This window comes from Corvus moneduloides, chromosome 4 (assembly GCF_009650955.1).
Source record: "Corvus moneduloides isolate bCorMon1 chromosome 4, bCorMon1.pri, whole genome shotgun sequence".
NCBI classification, from domain to species: domain Eukaryota; kingdom Metazoa; phylum Chordata; class Aves; order Passeriformes; family Corvidae; genus Corvus; species Corvus moneduloides.
Window position 1 is genome coordinate 21,330,604 of NC_045479.1, and position 21,204 is coordinate 21,351,807.

The 21,204-nt window shown below is 45.9% G+C and overlaps 1 protein-coding gene across 1 annotated transcript; it reads right to left on the reverse strand.

Moving 5' to 3' along the window:
• Window positions 1–9,019: 9,019 nt before the first annotated feature.
• RTCB (RNA 2',3'-cyclic phosphate and 5'-OH ligase) lies at window positions 9,020–20,660 on the reverse strand. Its single transcript, XM_032106812.1, has 12 exons — window positions 20,492–20,660; window positions 20,303–20,381; window positions 19,350–19,417; window positions 18,104–18,203; window positions 16,848–17,004; window positions 16,071–16,227; window positions 14,804–14,963; window positions 14,305–14,480; window positions 13,623–13,811; window positions 13,032–13,142; window positions 12,219–12,338; window positions 9,020–11,193 (listed from the first exon to the last, which is right to left on the reverse strand). The coding sequence occupies exons 1-12, from the start codon at window positions 20,582–20,584 to the stop codon at window positions 11,086–11,088; spliced, it is 1,518 nt and encodes a 505-aa protein (XP_031962703.1). The 5' UTR covers window positions 20,585–20,660; the 3' UTR covers window positions 9,020–11,085.
• Window positions 20,661–21,204: the final 544 nt, after the last annotated feature.

The following is a 21,204-nucleotide window of genomic DNA, read 5'->3' on the forward strand; positions in this document are numbered from 1 at the left end:
AGATCTTCCATGAGGCTGTCCTGTTACACATCTGGAAGCTCTGAAAATGCAAGATGAGCAGCATTTTCCATCAACCTGAAGGTGTGCTTGTAAGTAAAAATCCACTATAAATGCTCACTCATGTATTTCCCAGATGATTCTTACACAATTCTTTCCTACTTTGTTGCGGCTATATCCACGAACAGAGCAGTGGAAAAGTTCTTCAAGTTGCCCTTGCTGACAGAACAAATTAGAGGCATGAAGACCCCCTCGAAAATTTTGGAGACCCCTTAGCTCACTTCAGATATGACTGAAGACAGAGGTCTCAAAGACATGAAATTCCTACACGGTCCATGAGCACTGGTGGCACCAGAGTAGAAAAATGTGCCAATTTAGAGTCCTTACAGAGGGCAAAGCTAACACTGCCCCACGTGATGGTCAGCCAACGCACAGGCACCAGCCAGCCATGAGCAGGCACATGTGCTTTGTGCCACCTCTTGCCTGTTCTATGGGGCTAGTTAGAAAAAAAAAAGTATTTTGTAGGATTTTTTTTTTTTAACTTGGGAGGGGAGACCTACACAAGTAGTCTGTGGAAGGCTGAAGAGTTGAAAATGTGGGGTAGGTAGTGGGCAGTGAAGCCTTGGAGCTTATATAGCACAAAGCCAAGCCAAGCTGCATTTACTGTGCTGCTCACAAAGCAGCTTGCTTGTCCCCATGATTTTATTTTGATGCGGTGTGGTTCTGGGCATACATAGCAGATTTTTGTGTTCCAGGGCTATGAGATGTCAGCACTGAATCCTAACCAATCTCTTCCATCTGCACTGAGATCACAAAGAGAACAAGTAGTTACAAATAAATGGAATTTTCACATCTTTTCATGTGTGCGCTTCATTGCAGCCTTTTACTATGCTAGGCTGCTCTCTTTAAAATGCTTTTTAAATGTAAAAAGCACTGAAGAAGTTCCAGGTTCAGCTGCAGACAGCTTATCCCAAGGGATCACTCATGCAGAGGTGATGTGTGCATCCCCAAACCCAGAGGCACTAAAGCACACTGGGGCTTCACGAATGAAACTGATAATAAACTGTGTAATGCATAAATGAGATAAGCCAGAGGTACAAGCACAGGAGGGTGTGTTGTGGTGCTTGTGCATGGGAAAAGGAGGAAGCATGGAAGAGGGGAGGGAGAGAAGAAAGTAGTTTCGAGGTGCAGCACACTGATTGATACCATATCAGCTGCATGGTTCCAACAAGGGAAACAGGAACAAATTAGATATGACATCTTTGGGGAGGATTAATGCCTGGGAAAAAAACCAAACTGCACCCCCAACTTAATACATTTGCCTGCACCTCAGACTCACCACCTTCATTTGCCTACCATTGCTTCTTGTTCACTTTTTCTTGTTCATCATTGCAAAATACCTCCAAGTGTGTTTTTTATCGAAGTGCTGAGCAGTTGTGAGCAGGCTGTGCTCTATCTGGGGAGTGAGGGGAAGATTACAGTGCTCAGCCCAACTGCTGTCAGGAGCCAAGTGATAAACCCAGATTACCTCAGGCCTGGGTTTTGCCTCTGTTTCAATAACAGCATGGCCCACCTCTTGGCCTCTGTGCTAGGAACACCAGTACATCCTGCCCCACTGGAAAATATCACCAGACTGCCCCTGTAATGCTTTACCAGGAGCTGGTTGCATGGGTTTCTTGTCCCCTGTGTGAGCGGAAGCACCCAGGACCCCTGTGCTTATAGATAAACCTGCCTTTGAAAGTTACCCAGCTCTGGTATTGCAGAGCTGGCAGCTATTCTGTTCTATTCTATTCTATTCCATTCCATTCCCTTATATTACAGTTACAGTGAGGGTGGTGGGGACAGATAAATCTCTCTGCCAGGCTGTCATGACAATGATGCCAGTGGCATCCTCCTTGCCATGAGCATTCACTGCTGACTAATGCAGACCACTGCTGAAGCCAGGCAAAACGCTGTGAAAAGCCCTGTTCTGTTCCACTCTTGCCTGCCTCAGCCCCCCAACCCCAGCAGTTTGCTCCGAACACACCTGGGTAGTGCTGCAGCCCTGGTTCACAGGGGCAACACCCCACTGCAAGCAGTGGTGCAGATCCCAAGGGCCCTGTTAGGACAGATCAAAGCTGTCAGCGTGACAAGCAGTACAAATGCAAGGAATTTGCCTCTGTTTATGTGCAGTGTGCTCCATAGCTTTGCATTTTGAAGCACTATGAAAGCTTTAAAATTTCCATTTACGTTAACAAGCCCATAAAGCGTAAGGTTATTAAGTGGTGTTTATATTACCCTGTCTGAGAAGCTCATTCAGTTACCAGCTGGTTCGATTTTCACTAAAAGCAAGTTTCATGAGGGCACAGAGTTGGAGCTGCATGTGTTGGGGGAGCTTGCTTTGAAAGGACCAAACAGCAGCCATGCCACCCCCACGAAACAGCTGAATTGCTCTGCAGTACGAGTGGTCAGTGCCTTCAGAGGTGACTGAAATTAGTTGGCTCTGTGATTGAAAAACATGTCGCATTTAAACATTTTTATATTTACTTTTGACAAAACCCTTTGAGCATTGGTTAGTTTCTGCAGACTTTACTGGAATTTCACTGAGGTCACTGTCTTAAGGAGTACATTTCAGATTTGCGTCTTTGGTGAAAAAGTCGCAGTTTAGGTCTTTTCATCACAGTAATCACCACAAAACCTAATAAAGCTATTGTGTGTCTGGAGTGATGGGTGTCAGAAGCTGTCTGGGCAGGAGATGGTCATGCAGAGTGAGGATTGGGTGAGAGCAGCACAGCCAGAGGGGCATTTGCAGAGAGAAGCTGAACAGGAACAGTTGGACAAAAAGAGTTTAGGTAGAGTTAGAGGAGATGCCTATTGACATGTCGGAAAAGGATCCCAAGGTTTCATCCACATAGGCCTCCTGGGAAGGTGGCACTAAGAGCACATTCACAGCCTCAGGATTATATTTTTCCCAAGAACAATGTCTAGTGGGGTCTCTGGCCAGACTTTCCATGGCTGAACCATGGGGTAAGAAGAGCCCCTCTGAGAAAGCCACTGGTGAGTTTCCCACATGGTTCTTAATTGCAAGACATGAAGTAAGAGTTTAGCAGTGAAGCCTGGCTGCAGGTGTGGGCACAGATATGTGTGGGGCAAATGCCACAGAGCAGCTCCTACAGCAGGCACCAAGGTCTGAGAGGAGGGGCTTGGAGCGTGGGGCGGGTGGCATCTGGTACCAGTGCCTGCTATCACCTGTGACTCTGGTGTGACAATGGCAGCAGCAACCCATGTCCAGGACTCATCAGGATGATGTATTTTATTTTACACCTGAAGTTTTACAGATAAGTTTTACTCTGGAAATCTGTAAATGAGGCCATTTTTAGTTTGGAAGAATGTAATTGGAAATAATGTAAAAAAAAAAATGTTTGTGTTGAGCCATGCCCACAAAACAGAGGCAGTTTTGGGTTTATTTTATTTTTTTCTGCAAGCACTCCCTTTTTTCAGCTAGCCCTAACCTTTAATGCTGAGAACAAAGTGTACAAGCGTATGCTGAAATATTGACAGTAACTTCACTGTAACAATTAGGAAAGTGACTTGGCAGATCAGAAGGCTTAAGGCTTTCACACAATGAAATGTGTGAATGGGAATTCCTGAGACTTACTTAAAATTTACTTCGAGAGGTCTAAGAAAAGGCAGTTTGTAGGGCAGAGTAAAAAAAGTTCAAAAGGTTTGAAGAGATTTTTGAGATTTGTGAAAGAGCACATGCTAACTTTTAATGAGACTCATAGGGATGGAGCTCTTTGGAGAATAGGTTTCATGGAGAAATTTCCAGTGCCTCTTCATCTCAGTCAGGTTTTATATAAAAATATCGCAACACAAATGCTCCAAAGGGAAGGGGTGTATAAACCAGGCTACCAGGCAGAACTAGGAGTATGTTCCACCTGGTACATTATGGATGTAAGGCAACACTTACACGGTTAAATTATATCCCTCTTTCCTGAATTTTTTTATCCTAGATTCAGTGGGACAAACTTACCTCCTCATGAAAGATCTGGCAGCTCCCTCTGCGTCCTGAACCCTATCCAACTGATAATTATACTTGTTTGAAATCGGGGAGCTGGGAAGTAGCCTCCAGCCACTCAACAAAGGCTCCTCCAGTGCTCTGAGGAGGCGGTGCCGACACTTCCCTTCTCCTTGTCTGCCTCCTGCTGAAACACAGCCTGAAAAACTCCTGAAGCCTCTAAGGCTTTTCCAGAGATCTGGTGGAACCAGACCTGGTATCTCATGGAGTATCATCACATGCAAAGACAAAGAAACACCCCCACAGGCATAGTTAATGCAGACAAACCTTAATGGCTTTTTTTTCCCCCTTCTCCCTCCAGTTATAAATGTATAATTAATCTCAGTTCAAATTTACATGTTTGATCTATTTCCTTTAGGCTTCAGATGTCTTTGAAGGAAAGGGAAGACCCTGTGAATTGATCTGAAGTGCCTGAGATAGGCTCAGTGTTTACATGGACAGAGCCCCATGCCCAGTGCTGGTCAGGCATGGAGAGCTCGCTCCCAGCTTGCAGCCCTGGGGCAGCAGGGCAGTGGCTGAGGTGCTTCCCAAGCTGGGATGCAGGAGCCCCTTCACCCCAAAAAACCATTTCCCTAGGGCTCCTGTGAGCAGTGAGGACACCCACAGACAGGTGATGGGAATCTTCTGCGGACAAAAGCCAGAGCAGGAGCCAACCCTCCTGTGAACAGACCCTCTGAGCCCTTGCTCCCACAGCGTAACAGAAATGAAAGGTGTAGCGATGAAGGATGTATCCACTTCAAACAGGGAAATTTCCATTTGAAGTGCTGGCTTGAGTCAAATCCTCCCCAGCAGCACTTTGTTCCCCTCACTAGCGTGTATCAATTTCTTCTGACAACAGTTCCATGGCTTCGGGATAAAAAGCCCAACTCCATTGCTATTATATTTTACAACTACAGACAGACCACAGCGATTAAAATTCTTAGGCTGAGTCACCAAAGATGGGGAGGGGGGGAGATGGGTCCACCAGGCACTGTGAAAGGTGCATTGAACACAATCCAAAGTGAATCCAGCCTTTCATCCCTGGCGGTGCCATGGATGCTGGGGAGGGTAGCAAAGGCAGAGCTGGGGGGACACTGTCATGAGGGGCCCTGTGTGCTGGGGAGATGGACTCTGGCACTGACTCAGGGCTGGGGGCTCTTCACTTCTTATGGCACAATACTAATGGCTCGTTTCCATGGCAAACAGGGGTAGCTGAAGAACAAAATAATTTCCAGTTGATCCATAAGGGTTTTGTTTGGTTTTGTTTTCCCACTGGAACCAAAGGCCTCCCTTAAATGCTTTCTTCCCTGACGTGCAGTATTTTGGTTTGATCTTCAGATTTTTGAAGTTTTTCAAGTAGGACTGTGAAGTGTGGAGTAAAGTGAAATGAAAGTCCATGTTCTGACATGCATTGCTGAATGTTTCCTGACTGAAGGCATCCATCTAACACTGTCCCTTTCCCTGAGAGAGCAACCCGATGCTCTCTCAGCTTCTGTCCCTTAGCACACAAAGACGGCCAAAGCAAGGTGGCACGTTCAGCTCTTCACACAGGCACAGAGGAATTTAGGCGCTCACTAACACGGAACTCAAGATGAGGGTCTGGCTCAGAGTCTCTGTGTTCTAGCCAGGCTCTGAAAAAATTACTCTAAATTTTCCAGTGACTACTTGAAACTCTGAACAGCTTACACTCTCTCCTACTTCCAGTTTAGATTGTGACAGGAATGAACCCATCCCTCCCTCCAGAAGCACTGAAGCCTCAGGAGAAGACAGCATGCACTGAGCATGGGACAGCTGAGGCCATGTTCCACAGAGAGGTACCACTATGATCGGCAGCACTCATAGGTACAGAAGGATCTGGTCCCTGAATCACAGATTCATATTTAAATAGGAAAGACCAATAAAAAGTGAGATTAAAGGAAGTGATTTTTATTCCAATTTGCAGATAAGACACCAAGACATAGGAAGATAAAGTGACTTGGTACAGGCTGGAAAAGTCCATGATGGACTTGAATGTCTGAACCTTAAGCTGAACTTTTCTTTCCAGGACCAGTCTGTGATGGAAGACTCACTTTCTGCCAGAGAAGCAAGGGGAAAGGAGACAGCAATGGTGCTCTTGACTGCTATTGATAATCATCAAATTGTTGGAATTTCTGCCCGAGAGACAAGGAAACGAATATTGGCACAAACAAAGCTCTGTGCTTCTCTGTCAAGATAAAAATTCTGCTTCATCCACTGACCATTAATGGAAGAGCTCATGGGGTTTGGCCCAAAGAGCAGCCAGCAGCCTGCTAGTCTCCTGAACTAACCTAACAGGATTTGTGAAGGCCTTGCCCAGGTCACCCCACAGGCTTGGGACTGAGGTGGGGGACAGGAGCAGTGCATAGCTCCTGGCACACCATGCTTGGGAGCAGGGTTCTCCCTCCCTGCTCGCCCCTCTGAGGCCTGACTGCTGCCCCATGGGCACTGCAGTCCCCCTGAGACCCCCTCCCTGGGGAGGGATTTTGTGCCATGGAGGTGCCCACTGGGGCTACTGTGGTAGGAGAGCACCCAGCACAGCCTGCACCCAAAGGCACCCTCCTGCCAGCACAGCCCTGTGTCTTGGCAAAGTTTTCTCCTCCTCTGCAGGGCTTAGTTCTTCCACCATGAAAGTGGTGTATATCTCCAGCCCTGCAGATACACACAACTTGTGTCAGGAAGATGGACAAAATCCTTTCTGGGCTAGGCTCAAAATACAGATACTCAAAATACTCAAAATGGAGGAGAAAATCCCTTTAGCAACAGCTACAGTATAAATACCTTCCAGGGAAAGAATAATTTACGATGATACCATTTTAGTCCTCATCAAAGAAGTGGTTAAACACTTGGCAGGGAAACACTGGAGGAACTCATCAGCCTACCTATAGTTTTAAAGGTTGCTAACTTGTCTGTGAATGACACAAATTTAAAGCACCACAATAACAAGCGTTAGTCAAAAATAAAACAACCGGGGTTTTGATTTGTTAAGATTAAAAGCACAAACAGGTTACAATTCTTAAGAGCTAAGAGCTGGGTAACCAGGTGATTTGTTCGAATAGGCTCCAATACAAGGCTGACTCAAACACCTCAGCATGTGAGGGCAGCCCAGCCCCTGCGTGTCTTTTGCTAAGCTAGTAAATGTTAAATTAAGTGCTGGCAGATGATTCCATTTCCCTTTCCTGGTCATAATCTCTGCAATTAAGACTAGTGATTATTTTGGTTTCTTAATTTATATATACAACATGACCCAAAGCGGTCTCCTGGGGTTTGGGAACAAGGATGCAGCAAGACAGGGATGTGCTCAGCACTATGAAAGCCAGCAGCAGCAGCTCAGGCTGGGGATGGCTGGTTGCCTGAGGAGACCAAGCTGCACGTCTGCCATGGGAGACCATAGGCATTTCTGTACCCTCTGGTCTCCCACCTTACACATCACTCAGCATGACCCCCAACCTCCTGCTACATACTGCAAACAAAAACCCCAGAGAAACCACAATTATTGGTGTTTGTGCATGCCAGGAGGTAATCATCCTCTTCTTCCTCCCATGGTGCAGGGGACAAAGCACCTGTACCCAGTATCTCTCTGACTGGGGACCTCCAAAGCTCCTGCTTTTCCACTGTACACCTCCCATTGCCACCTTTCCAGACAGAAGACCAGAAGCGCTGGTGATCAAAACCCCTCGGGCTAGGAGAGGGCTCAAGAGAGCAAAGCTAATGCCAGGTACAGGCAGGGCCTGCTGCTTCACTGAAGCTTTCCTGCGAGCAGGGAGCATGCTGGCACACGCTGCAGGAGGGATATTGCTCTGTCTGATCGCTTTGAAGACTGGGGTGGTTGAGGGAGAGAAGCGGCCAGTTAAGTGTGTTTATGTTTGAGAGGAACAAAGGAGAGCGGAGGAGAGAGTGGGGGTGCCTGCGCCAGAGATGTGTCAGAGATCACTTGTTCCTCCTGGGCCAGAACACCAGCCTGGGACCACCAGCGTAGGGGGAGGCGGTGTGTGCGGAGCTGCGTTTAAAGCAGGGAGGGGAAAGTCAGAGCAGAGGGAAGAGAAATCCCAAGAGACTTAGGGTGGTGACAAACACGATACCAGGTGATAAATGTCAGACACCAGGCTCTCAACCAGCAAGATGTGTGGCACGGTGCAAATATACCACAGCAGCTTACCTTGCTGGAGTCTGGTTTCCCTGGGGAGAGGCTGAATTAGGGAAGTTAGGCACCTGGAGAACACAAAGTGTGACCAAGTCAAGGGAGGCCGTCACCTGCACCCCAGCTTTGCCATCTGTTACAACAAATGAAGCCCCCATTTGCAACACTGCTGGAGGAACCGCCTTCCCAGGGATCTCACTCAGCCCAGGGCTGAGCGCTGCCCCTTCCACCTTGTGCTGCACCCCACAAACAGCACCCTCAGCTTGGGGTGCAATCCAAGGGCTTTCTCAAAGAGTTGCCCAAAGGCAACCAAACCCTGAAGTGCAGACTTAATGCAGACAGCCTGTGCAAGCCAACAAACCTTCTGCTGCAGGCCACAGATGACTGAATTAACTGAACTTAGGCAGGGAATAGGTGAGTGCCTGTGGTTGGATGCAAGTGTGCAGCAGTTCCAAGGGCAGATGTAGACCACGATAACTGTGGTATCTCAAGGAAAAAAGGCCCTAACACTCATTCACCGAGGCTTTTTTAGTCTTTTGGGGAGGAAAGTGTGTCATTAACAGGTATTTCAGAGTTCTCAGTAATCTTCCATGGAAGCAGAGGTGGTTCAATAATCACACTGGTTCTTCAGTGTTGCCAAAATGCTCCTGCAGATACACCCGTATTTCAGCACATGAATTTTAACACTGCACGCCTTCCCTACCTAAAACTTCTTTATAATTTATTTTTTAAAATGCAGAATAAAAAAAGTTGGTGGACAGTCCTATTTGCAGAAAAAGAGACTTGAATTGGAAAAAAATACTGGTTCAAACAAAGAACTGGGAGACATCTGACATTTTTCCTTACTTTTTTAGGTGGTTAGGAAACCAGCACTCCACTCCATACAGCACAACATATAACCAAAACCAGCACTAGCTTTGTAACAAGAAACCAAAATTGACAGCACTTCTTGCAGTCTTGAATGCTAATGCATAATCACTGATGATCAGAGGACTTAAGGCTGACATCCCATCCATATGACAGCACCTCCACAGTACTCATGATTTCTGCTTGTAAAAAACTGAGATTTGTCTCTTAATGGTAAGGGTAGGTAAAAGTTGAAAGGAGAACTGTGTTTGTGAAATGCTTCTTATTTTTAAATGTGAGTTTTTTAAAGGTTCCCTTACATTCCACTTCAAAGAGGCTAAAGTACTCATAGACAGAAACTTCTGCATGGAACATACACTTCTGCAGAAGATTTGAGAGCAAGCTGTCTTTCAGTCACTGGAGGCTAATTCACATTTCTAGGTGAAATGATTCTTGTTTTAAATTCAGCAAGTGTCTCAGATCTCTGAAATGGCAATCTGGAGCTGTTCCACCGAAGAAAGGAGGGAAAAGCAAGAAGCTGTAAGTTCAGACCCACAAGAACTCACAGCAGTGCCTGTAAGTGCTGCTTCTGAACCTGCACAAACACAGTATTTGAACCTAAGAAACCCGTAAGAACAAAGTGATTACGACAGTGAAATACCATTATGCCTTCTAAGATCCTGAACTTGAAGGGATGTTTCATCAAAAGGCACTGCAGTCCATCAATCACTATCTGCTCCCCTTACACGAGTCTTTGGCAGGGCTCCACTCTTGCTTTGGGGTGTTGATTCCCTCCAGCCGCCCTCTTGTGCCGGCATCCAGCCTTGCAGGCAGGCGCCATCCCCTGTCCAGCGAGGCGGGCTCAGCACGGCCGAGAGAAAGTCACAGCATCACACTCCTGTCATAACCAAGTTGGGAAAACAGCACTGCATTGCCCTTCCTTGTATCCTGCAAAAACTCTGCCATCTGCGCATTACTTAGCAAGATCCATCACCTGAAGCCACAAAACAATGCGTTTCAAGCTCATATATGACTGAAACATGTTGTCTGCTTTTAAGTACACAGAATAAACATGACACAGATACACTGCCGTGTCCATCTCCCATTTTATTGTAATCCCCCAAAATGATCCAGTGGGGATGGTCAGCTTCCCCTCCAGCCTTGGTTAATGAATGTAAAAGAAACACTGTGAGGCCCATTGCATTGGGCCTCACCCTGAAATTGGGTTCCCTTAAATCAGAGCTGTGGGACACAGTGAGCAGCACTACCCAACCCAACTTTCACATGCTTAGAGCTTTTTAAAACGTTGGATCAGCACATCTCTAAGTTAAGTTACAACTTTTACTAGGCAAACAAAACCTCTCAAGGCCACATACTCCATTCTACTCAGCTTTTCCAAAAGATGTGGAATACCTACTTGTCCTGAGCCAAGTTCACCAGGTGCTGTGTTAAACGGGAGAGGCTGGGTAAGACTGTATCTCAACCTTAGCTAGTTCCTCTCAACCCGAGCTGGAGACCACTCCCAACTCCAGATTTCTTACCCAATTGCCACAAAACATGCAACAGTATAGACTATGCATAAAGGTCCCTGCAAACAGGGCAGCCTCCCCCTGCCCACAAGTGCAAATACCCTGTCTATCAGAGTACTTCCACATGCAGAAAGAGCTCCAGGCACTCAGGTGTGGAGACAGCAGATCTGGTTCATACACCACCTTCACTGATGGAGGTGGTCTTGCAGCACAGCACTTAGTAACAACTCAGGCAAGCCTGAAGTCCTGCCTGAGCAGGGAAATGGAGGAAGGAAGGACTGCATACAAAAACCAAGACTTGTTTCTTTGCCCTGTCCTCACAAGAAAAGAACGCCATATAACAAGGAGGAGGGGCATTAATTATGGCTAGGAGTGGTTAAAAATAGGTGTATCTTCAGCTGTTGTGTTTCCAGAACAGGAATGTGATATTTGAGCATCCTACAGAGTCCAAGAGGTGTGGGAAGATGGTAATTCTAGTCAGTTTTGTGTAAGGCCTGGAGACATCGGTGCCTTGTTGGCTCCTAGCCTTTTATAACAGCGATAGGTCTCAGTTTAATGGCTTTCTTGCTGATGCCAGCTTCGTGGCAGGTGTTAACCACATCAGTCACGTTCTTGTAAGACTCTGGTGCCTGGAGGGGGGGGGGGGAAAAAAAAAAAAGACAAAACTATAAACAACCAATAGTCACAGGAAGTCAGATGTAGGCTTTTGAAATCCACTCTTCAAAAAATAATTGTAAATAGAGGGTGTAGAAGTAGGTGAACATATTGATACATACACCTTATATATCTAAGAAATCTGTAAGACACTTAGCTTTCCAAATAAGCTCTCATCATATTTCAGATAAAATACTAGCTATTTTAATCTAGTTTTTCAGATAATCAGTGCCCCAGCATGTGAAAATGTCAAGCCTCATTATCTAGTAGGAAGTGACTCCAACTGCTTTACAGACAGCCTTTATCTTCAATGACCCTTAGTGTCAGCAGTCAGGGTTTAATTCTAGAGCTTCTCCCTCTGCCTCCATTCTGACAAGGAAGCTGCCCTTAAATAGAGATTTTAATGTATCAACATGTTCATGTAACACCAACACCCATAAAAGCATAGTGCCAAGTGATTAACACACTTTCATGAGTGAGGTTGTGAACAGAAAAGGCATGCTCATGTTAATGCAGAGCAACTGGAAGTCGTATTATTCAAAGTTTTCTGACCATTCAGAGCTCTATTCTTGAGCAAATATAGGAGTTCATCTTAAAAGAAGATCTTTCAAGCTGCTACTAATCTACATGAAAGCTGCAGTGGAAGGTAAATTTAAAGCAGGGAGAACATCATTCAAGAAGAAAATCCATAAAACATAGCTACTTTTGTAGATGCTCACACAAAGATAGCAATTATCCCTATCACTAGGCAGAAGAGGAAAAAACATACCCCAAAACCTGTCAATCAGGCATCTCCCCTTTCAGCATGCTTTTAGGATAGAGAACACTTCACATCATTTCCCAAAAAATTTGATAGCTCTATCAGAAATCACACAAGCTGCATATTTACAGTACTGGCAACCACTTAAAAATTGTGCTGCAGAAAATCAGGTCAGGGAGGGTCATTCAGCCGGGAGCAAGACCCCCTCTTCCTTCTAAGATAATGAAGCACTAAACTCACTTCTTCCATGACCAGTTTGGGAGAAGCAACACGGATGGCAATGCCCATGTCAGCCAGCTTGTCCAGTACATCCTGGAAGTCCAAGTTACGTCGAGATTTGGCTCGAGACAGTGCACGGCCCTAGGCAACATGTTTTGTTAGTGCTATTTTTGTAGCAGTTTGGAAAAACAACACTCCTTATCAAAGAAAAACATTATTACGTTAAAAGCAAACAGAATGACTGAGAGCATAGACCACAGTAAATCTCAATACAGGAAATTAATTTAGCCTTCATGTCACAGGCTCCTGCAAAATCACACCTCTGGTACTACAGCTAGGAAAGTTTCATTTGTATAACACACTAGTCTGCAAGTGTCTTTTTACCCAAACCAAACAGTGTTCAAGACTTGGAATTTACTGGAAGATACTTCTCTTCCTCAATTATTGTCTCATATTGTCATGAATAACGAGGGAGGAAATACCTCCTTCTAATTACTGAGGAGTTTTATATAGACAGCCTCAGCACACTTAACCCCTCCTGTTAGCTCAGAGATATCAGAATTTGGTAAAAGGCGCTTACTCTCCACACCTTCATCCTAACATCTGCCCTATAAAAAGCAGCATCCCCTAGATTTTCTGCAGAAGTAGTCAAAACTACTCAGTAAGGGACAAAGACTTCTACCTTGCAGTCCTCCTGGCCAGGGACTACTGGCAAGGCTACTCTCTGCTTGTATGACCAACAGATGAATCACACATTAGATGACCCCTGAACAACTTTGTTCTCTGGATGAGAGTCTCATCCCACCCCCTCCCCAAAACAACTTCTTGACTTACAGCTCCATGGCAAGTAGTTCCAAAGGTCTCAGTCATGCCTTGCTCTGTGCCAGTGAGGACATAGCTACAGGTGCCCATCGTGCCACCGATCAAAACGGGCTGTCCAGTCAGCTGCGGATGAAAAGCATTCATTCGTAAAAAAAACCTGAAAAAACTCAATTAAAGTCTGAGAGGAACCCTATCTCCAGAAAAGGAGGTCAGATTAACATTCCCTGAGAGCATCCCTGGCTGTCTCAGGTGCTTGGAAGCAAGGATTCTAGAAAACTAACTGCACTGAAAAATGCAGACCAGTAGATCAAAAGCCTTGTGTCCAACAGACAGACAAGGCAAACCACTGAAGCCTACCCTAGGCATAAATGACTTCTTTCCTTTCATCATCTTCCAACCACTTTGGGTGTGGAGCAGAAGCAGGAGCTCAGTGTCCCAAAGATCTAATGCACAGACAAGCAGAATACTGCCATCCCACCAGGGTTCCAGTGCTGTTACCTTAAAAAATGAACTCACAGCATTTAGCCATCTGTTAGGGACTCTACAACTGTCTGATTAATCCAGAACTCTCTTTCTATTCCCTTCTCCCAAAGCTACACTTACTTGATAATCAACAGCAATAAGAGGATGGTGAGGAGGGAAGGCCCTGGTTGATCCCTTTCTGTGCACCAGCAGAGTCCGCTCCTTTCCATCCACTACATGCTGTTCCACCTTGGCAATGTTGTGAGACACATCATAGATAACGTGCATGTCCAGGTCATCTGGGGTTGTGTTGAAGACTTTGGCAAAGGCCTAAAAAGAGAGCAAATCAGGATGTGAGATACAAAGGCATCATAATTCAGCCACAGTGGAATTGAATACAACACCGCTGAGAATGACAGAATTGGACTGCCTAGATTGCTTCTCTGCCCGCTGGCAGCTTCCTGCTGTAAATCAGTCAGGTATCAACTAGACAAATTCTTGCAACTCTGAAAAGTTGGCTTTAGCAACAAAACCCCCCAGTTTTAGCAACAAAACCCCCAATTTTCTTGTATCCTCTTTTTCCAGCTCAAGGCGTTTTCAAAATACTGCTTAAGCAGCTTCTGCCAAGTACAATCCAGTGATCTTGAGAGGTTTTAGATGGATTGTCATGACTGCAGCTTTGTGCAAGTCTCTCCAGAAAAAAAGTTTAAGAAACATAAAAATGAAATGAAGTTAAATAGTCCAGCTACTCTTTGTTCTCTGTGTCTGGGATAAAGCAGATGTGCAGCAAAACTATTTGCATCAGAGACAACTCTGCTCCTACCTGTCGTGTTAGGAAGGTCATGGAAGAGCGGTTAACCCAGGCATAGTTGCCAGCAGCTGCCATTCCCTTCAAGTAATCCTGTCCCTCTGCAGAGGCAATCCTGGCACATGCCAGCTGGCGATCATTCACTATGATTTTGTCCCGTTTCATAGCTTTTTCCATAGCCACCAGTGCATCTGGGAATAAACACAGTAACTCTAAGTGACTTCCTAATTTTGCTGCAATCTTTGAGATTAAGATGGATGTCTATAATTTATATTCTAAAACTGAACTCATCTGTCCAATGGCCAAACCCAAGGCTACTTCTCAGATGCAAAAGCAAATCTGTGGCAGAACGTCATAAATTGTTTGCAAACAGATAACACCTGACCAGGCAATTCAGGATGCTCTCAGCATTTCACTGTGAGAGGTGCTCTTTGGTGCTGGAGTTCGCTGTCAGTGACAAGACCATGCTGAAGAGTTCGCCTCACTCCAGGTAGCTATGCCAGTCAGATCATACCTGTGGCAACCTGGTGGCCCAGCCCTCTGCTTCCACTGTGGATCATCACGCACACCTGCCCTTTGTGGTCAATGCCCATTTTCTTGGCAGCATATTCGTTGTAAATCTCATCCACCACCTGGATCTCGGCGTAATGATTTCCAGCTCCCAGGGTCCCCAGCTGCCAATCACAACACACTGATCAGACAGGACAGGGAAAGCAGCCTCGGGGAGCAGAGGGGAGAGCTACGGCAACAGGCAATAGGGCAAATTGCTACAGCAAAGTTTTGGGTTTAGAAAAGGTTTTTCAGGAAAAAAATATCCCCATATAAACTTCAAGGAAGTAGAATACAGTAGCACCACCACTTTCCTTTTTGTTCAAATTTTAAACTACCTGTGCTGTTGGAATAAGACTGTGATTAAACAAAAGGACCAGGATCTACGCACAGACTGTGCCGCCACTTTTTTACAACTTACTTGGCCTGGTTGAAGGATGGGAAGAGTATAGAGTATTGAGACTTCAGTTTGTATAGACAAGGCAGACAGTCTTCTACCCGGTTATAACTCCACAAAGAAATTACAACATCTTGTTAATTAGGTACTTAGACCTTTCCAGTAGATTAAAAGAAGATATTCCATTTCCAAGCCCAAATTTTTTCAACTCCGTAACAGATGATTGCTTATTTGCAAGGCAAATGTGAAAACTGGGGACAAAACACTATTTGGAGGTTAAATGCTGTAATTTGGCACCACCCCAATTAATAAAGAATAGTATCAATTAATATCAAGAATATACCAGAAAGCTTTACAAATGTGTCATTAGTATAGCCATGTCAAACTGTTCCACAGAGAGCAATGACATACTATATCTAGAAATGAAATCCAACCTTCAACTGTGATTCAGTTATGAGCTAGTTCCATTTATTATTGTATCTTTTCTTGCCCTGCTATTAACTCGTTGAACAAACAAGCACAGAAGTTGTACATTAACTTGCCTATCTCTTCAAAACAAAATACATCTGGAAATGGAAATGCCACCCAATATAACTTCCAGTACCAGGTGTTAGCAGATGAAAACCTGATGGCCCCAGGGACCTTGGGTACGTCCAGTTTTATTCTCCTCTGTTGCAGTTCTGTCAAGAATTATTCAGAACTGACCTCACCATCTCCCCTTTCCCCCTGCCTGGAAATGCTAGACAGAGTATCAAGACACAGAATTAGAGAACTACTCTCTAACCTTTATATTTGAGCCCTGGGAGCATGCACAGCCCTCCTGAAACAACATTACCTGAGGCAGGCCCCTTTTCTTTGCCCTTGAAGAGACTTTGTTGGGGTCGGCCTGCAGCATTCTTCCATATTCCTCACAGTGCTCCTTGTCCTCTGCCCAGGCATAGCCCTCCCGGAGAGACCAGTCCACACCCATCTCCAGTGCCTCTTCCAAATCCCTGCAATTATCAAGCACTTACATAAGATGATTATCCTTGGATATACTCAAAACTCCACTGGATATGGCCTTAAGCAACTTGATGCAATTTTTTTGTTAGACCTATCCTTAGACTTAGATCCTTCCTGCAAGGAGTTAGTTCAGATGACCTCAAAAGATCCCATCCAACCTAAATTATTCTATGATGTTATGGTCAGGCTCCTACTCTCCTAACAAGTCCATCTTCTTAATACTTCATGATATATAATACTTCACTAGCTCTACGAATACATTAACTTTTGATAAGTCATCACTTTTTCCTCTTTGCTGGGTGGGAAATATCTTATTTTCTATTATCCTATCTCTCATCCCTTTCACAAAATACCTTTATGTTCATGGAATTTTTCTGTCAGAAGAAATGAGAACCCAGCAAGAACTTTTAAAGGGTTAAATGTGGGAAGAAAGAGCTGACTGTGCATTGATGATTATGCTAGTCCTGGTAAAAGCACATATGCAGAAAGAAGGGAAAGCATTTTAGAATTACTTTTTCCTTCTTAAAAGTCCCACACTGATGAATCTTGAATCAAAACAAACAATAGAGATGTCCCCTCCAGTGATGTGTGCACAAAGTCATTCTCTTACTTGGCATTCATGGGGATGACGCCTTTGGAGCCGACACCCACAGGAATGTGGTCAAACATAGCCTGGGCGAGCTGTTCTTTCACAGGCTGCACATCACTTTCATCCAGATTTGTCCGCAGCAAGCGGACACCACAGTTGATGTCAAATCCGACACCCCCTACAAGTGGAGAAAAAGCCATGTCAGGGAGCATGTACTGAATGCTATAATCTCACTCCTTTTTTTGGGACACAATACTGGGGGAAAAAAAGCAGAACTGCAGTAAGCTTTGTTTTAACAGATTTACATGAAGCCTCAGACTTCGAGACATAGCTGCACGACTGCCTACAGAGCTCTCAGTTCACAAAGTTACTCCAGCAAGTTGACAAAGAGAAGTGGACACAATCATAAAACACATTGCCCATAGGAAGTAGAGAGAATGTTCCTGTTCTGCCTAAGGTCAGAAGAAAAGTGACAGATCTTAGAATGGCTTCCTCATGTAAAACGCTCTTGAAAGCAATCCCTGAAAGTAAGTTCTTTTTTGAATCTTCACTAGAATAAATAATAAATAGTTATAAGAAGTAATAAATATTACAAGGAATATTAAACTTCAGCTCTCATTGTTTTGCTTAACTCTTACTATTTATAATAGTAAATACTACAAGGCAGGGCCTAATGTGAAAAATAATCATGCCACCTTAATATGAAGGTTCTGATATTACTAATGTTTGAGGAGAAATACCAAACTAAGAGACCAAGTGTTCCTGATTGACTCTGGCCCAAGAACTGATCAAAGCAAAACTGAAACATGAGTATCATGTTTCATGACAACCACACAAGCTTCAGACTGTCAGTAACCAAAGAGCTGGGTGTTTACTAAGAAGACAGACATATTTTAAGGTCACGTTTTAAGTAAAACAGTAGAAATACCCTCAAAAGATGTTTACAAACACTGCTTAAAAAACTAGTCAGTTCTTTATCAACCTGGTGAAACCCAAAGGCTTGTGCTCTCCCTTCAAAACTGAGGGATATCATGAGTCCAAGACACAAACACAAGGCCAATTCTCCCTCTACTGTTTAGCTGTTCTCAGTGTAAATACCTGCTCAATAAAGAATAAAGATTCTAAGTGCAAGAATTAAGCATCCCTTAACTCCCTATAATTCTCGTATTTTTTGCTTTGTTTCTGAATGTAAAGTACTGTAAAGTCCTGCCATTTTGAAAAGTACTTTTATGCCATCCCAGGTATTTCTCAGAGCAGGTTAAGTCAGTCATCCTTACCTGGTGAAACCACTGCTTCGGGATCACTCATATCAAAGGCAGCCATGTTTCCAATAGCAAATCCATAGCCAGAATGGACATCTGGAAGGCCTATTGATCTCTGAAAGGCAATTTTAAAGCTTTATGAAACTGCATGCTGCAGAGTCACCTTGGTTATACTTTGTCTTGTGGCAGTGGTTGTCACATTTGCAAAGAACTATACCAAAAGAGAATGGATGTTCAGATGTAGGCGGAGTGAACATGTCAATTCAGGTGGGTATCTAATCTCCTGCACTTACAGAACAGTCAAAGAAAGCAGAGAGCAGATCTGAAGCAAATGACACCCAGAAAGTTGTCAGAAACTGGAACTTTTCAATATCTATTAAACTGCTATCACACACTGAAGTGAACAGTACTTTTGAATGGGATTATTTGCTTCTTCTGCCTTTCCTTGCCACCTCCAAGAAATCCTTGCTTTGGAAATAAAAAGTGAAGATTTGAATATGCAGATGATTGTAGCATCTCTTCTACAAACTACCTGCCAAAATTCCCATTTTAGCAGGTTGTTATTATTCGACCTTCCTCCATTTAGGGCTGACCCCTAAGGCATTTAACAGCATGATGGTCTGTCTGCCTTCTACTGCATCCATAAATTCAAAACCTCTGCCAAAAGAGACAATTTAAAAAATTCTGTTATTTGTTACTTGTTAATATATGCAATATCAAATGTGAAAAGGGTCCTTTCCACATCATTGCACTTCTCGAATAGAGTGACAGGTAAGCATTTTCCTTCTCCATCATTCTATCTGATGCTTTGCTTTCAAAAAGGCACGGGATGAGGGAAAGCAGTGTTGAGTGCATGGGAGGCCTCCTTACTCACATCAGGCCAGCAACAATAATACAGACAACAGTACCACCTCCTGCTCTCTCCACACTTCTCCATGTATTCCAGAGCAGACGAAATTCAAAACCAACAAGCAGTCAGTATAAACAGTGGGGAAAAGTGGCTCAAGAAACTGAAACAGCATGAAAAGCTTCATGCCAAAGACAAGCGATGAAGTAAGTGGGTACTTCCCTTTCTGATAACTTAGTTTTGCAGCCTGCCCTTGCAAGCTCTCTCTACTCAGACACAGGTTCCTAACACACAAACTGCCTTGAGAGAAACTTTGGTCCATACTTCTTCTTCTAAGAGAGTTCCCATTTGGAATGCAATAATCTCAGGCAAATGGGAACAGCAAAACTGCAGGTTTTCAGAGCAGTTACTCACATGAACAATGCCAGGTAATGCTGCCACATTCCCGATCTGTTTCATAGCAGGCAAGAAGCCCCCCGCACCTGAAAAAGATTTTTTTAAAAAAAAGTAAACTGATAATTTACCATGATAATCACAATGAAACAGTTTCTAAAGAGGGTTTGTAAAACACTGACAAAAGAGAACTCAGCCACTGACAAGCCCTCAAATCTGGTGTAAAGCACCTGGGATTGTGCACAATCTGCAGTTTCATTAAATGTGGTGTTTATTTCACTAAAGTCCAACTTCTGCTGCGTTCATACCAATAGAGTGGGGTGTGTGCTAACAACAGCAGTGTGCTCCCACCGGCCCAGCCAGCAGCTCGGATCCAGCCCTGCACTCCAGCCCCACAGAGAACAGGTCCAGGCACTGCAAACTCTGAGAGCCGGCACTCAGGGAACACTCCTGAGCACAGGGTGCAGCCGGCAGTGCTGGGCCCACCCGCCACAGCTGGGCACAGCACACGCTACAGCTGCCGTGAGCCTGCGCTGCTCCCGGGGCTGCAGTGGCACACACGGCAGGATAACTGGCTCCTGTCTGCCGCCTCTCCAGACCCACCCGCGGGCACACACACCGGGCCTGGGGCAGAGCACACGGCCTCTTCCCCCAGGCAACCAGTGACAGAACAACAGGACAGTCTTAACTTGTGCCAGGGGAGGTTTAGGTTGGACATTAGGAGGAATTCCTTCACGGTAAGCGTGATTACACATTGGAATGAGCTGCCTAGGGAGGTGGTGGAGTCACCGTCCCTGGAGGTGTTCAAGGAAAGGCTGGACGTGGCACTCAGGGCCAGGGTCTAGCTGGCGTGGTGGTGCTCGGTCACAGGCTGGACTCGATGATCCCAGAGGTCTTTTCCAAACCGACTGATTCTGTGATTGTGTGTCACCCCCGGGTCAGGGGGTCCGCACCCCGTTCCCCGCCGGACCCACCTCCGCCGCGGCAGGCATTGCGCAGTTCCTCGAACATCAGCTTCTCCAGCGGGTCGTTCACGTAGAAAACGCCCTCCACCTGTGGGGAGAACCGTCAGCTGCCCGGGCCGCCCCGACCCCGACCCCGACCCCGCGCCTGAGCCCGCGCCCCTTCCCCCGCCCCGGTCACCCAGGCCCCCTCCCACGCACACGCATGTTCGGCACGAAGCCCTTCTTGATCCGCCAGCAGTTCTTGTCGATCTTGTCCAGGTACTGCAGCTCATCGTTGTAGCTGCGGCTCATGGCGGCGGCGCTCCCGCTCGCAGACGCCGATGGCAGCGCCGGGCCGGCGGCAGGAACTGACGCGCTCCCGCGGCAGCGGCGGACAGGAGCCGCCGAGGCTCAAACCTCCCCCGCAGCCCTGCCTCCTGGCGCCGCCCTCCGCCCGCCCGCCCCTCAGCCGTGCCGAGGGCTGGCCCGCCCCCAGCGATGCCCCGGCCTGCCGCGGTGCTGGCGCGGCTGGGGGAGCCCGGGCTGGGCGCCCGGCACCCGCGGGCCAGGGTGCGAGAGGGAGCGCAGGGCGTCGCGTTTGTACCTGGCTGCCTCCTCCCTCGTACCACGTACGGCTGGGGCTGGTTTGCGTGGAAGAAACCCAAGTGTTTTTTTCAAGTCTCTGTGCTTGCTAATCCCCGGGGCAGAGTAGCTTTGGCCGGTGGGGTTTTTAGGTACCGCGCTGCAGCACGTGGGATGAGCTCTCTCAGCTCCAGACAGGCAAAAGCTGCCTGCACCTCATCACTGAATGCGTTCCTCAGCATGAGGGAAACAGGTGTTTGGGAGGCCAGAGCCGGCTTCCCGTCCGGGTTTGGCCAAAGCACAAGCGCCTGTAGGCAGGCATGGCCTTCTGCAGAACTGTGTTCACATTT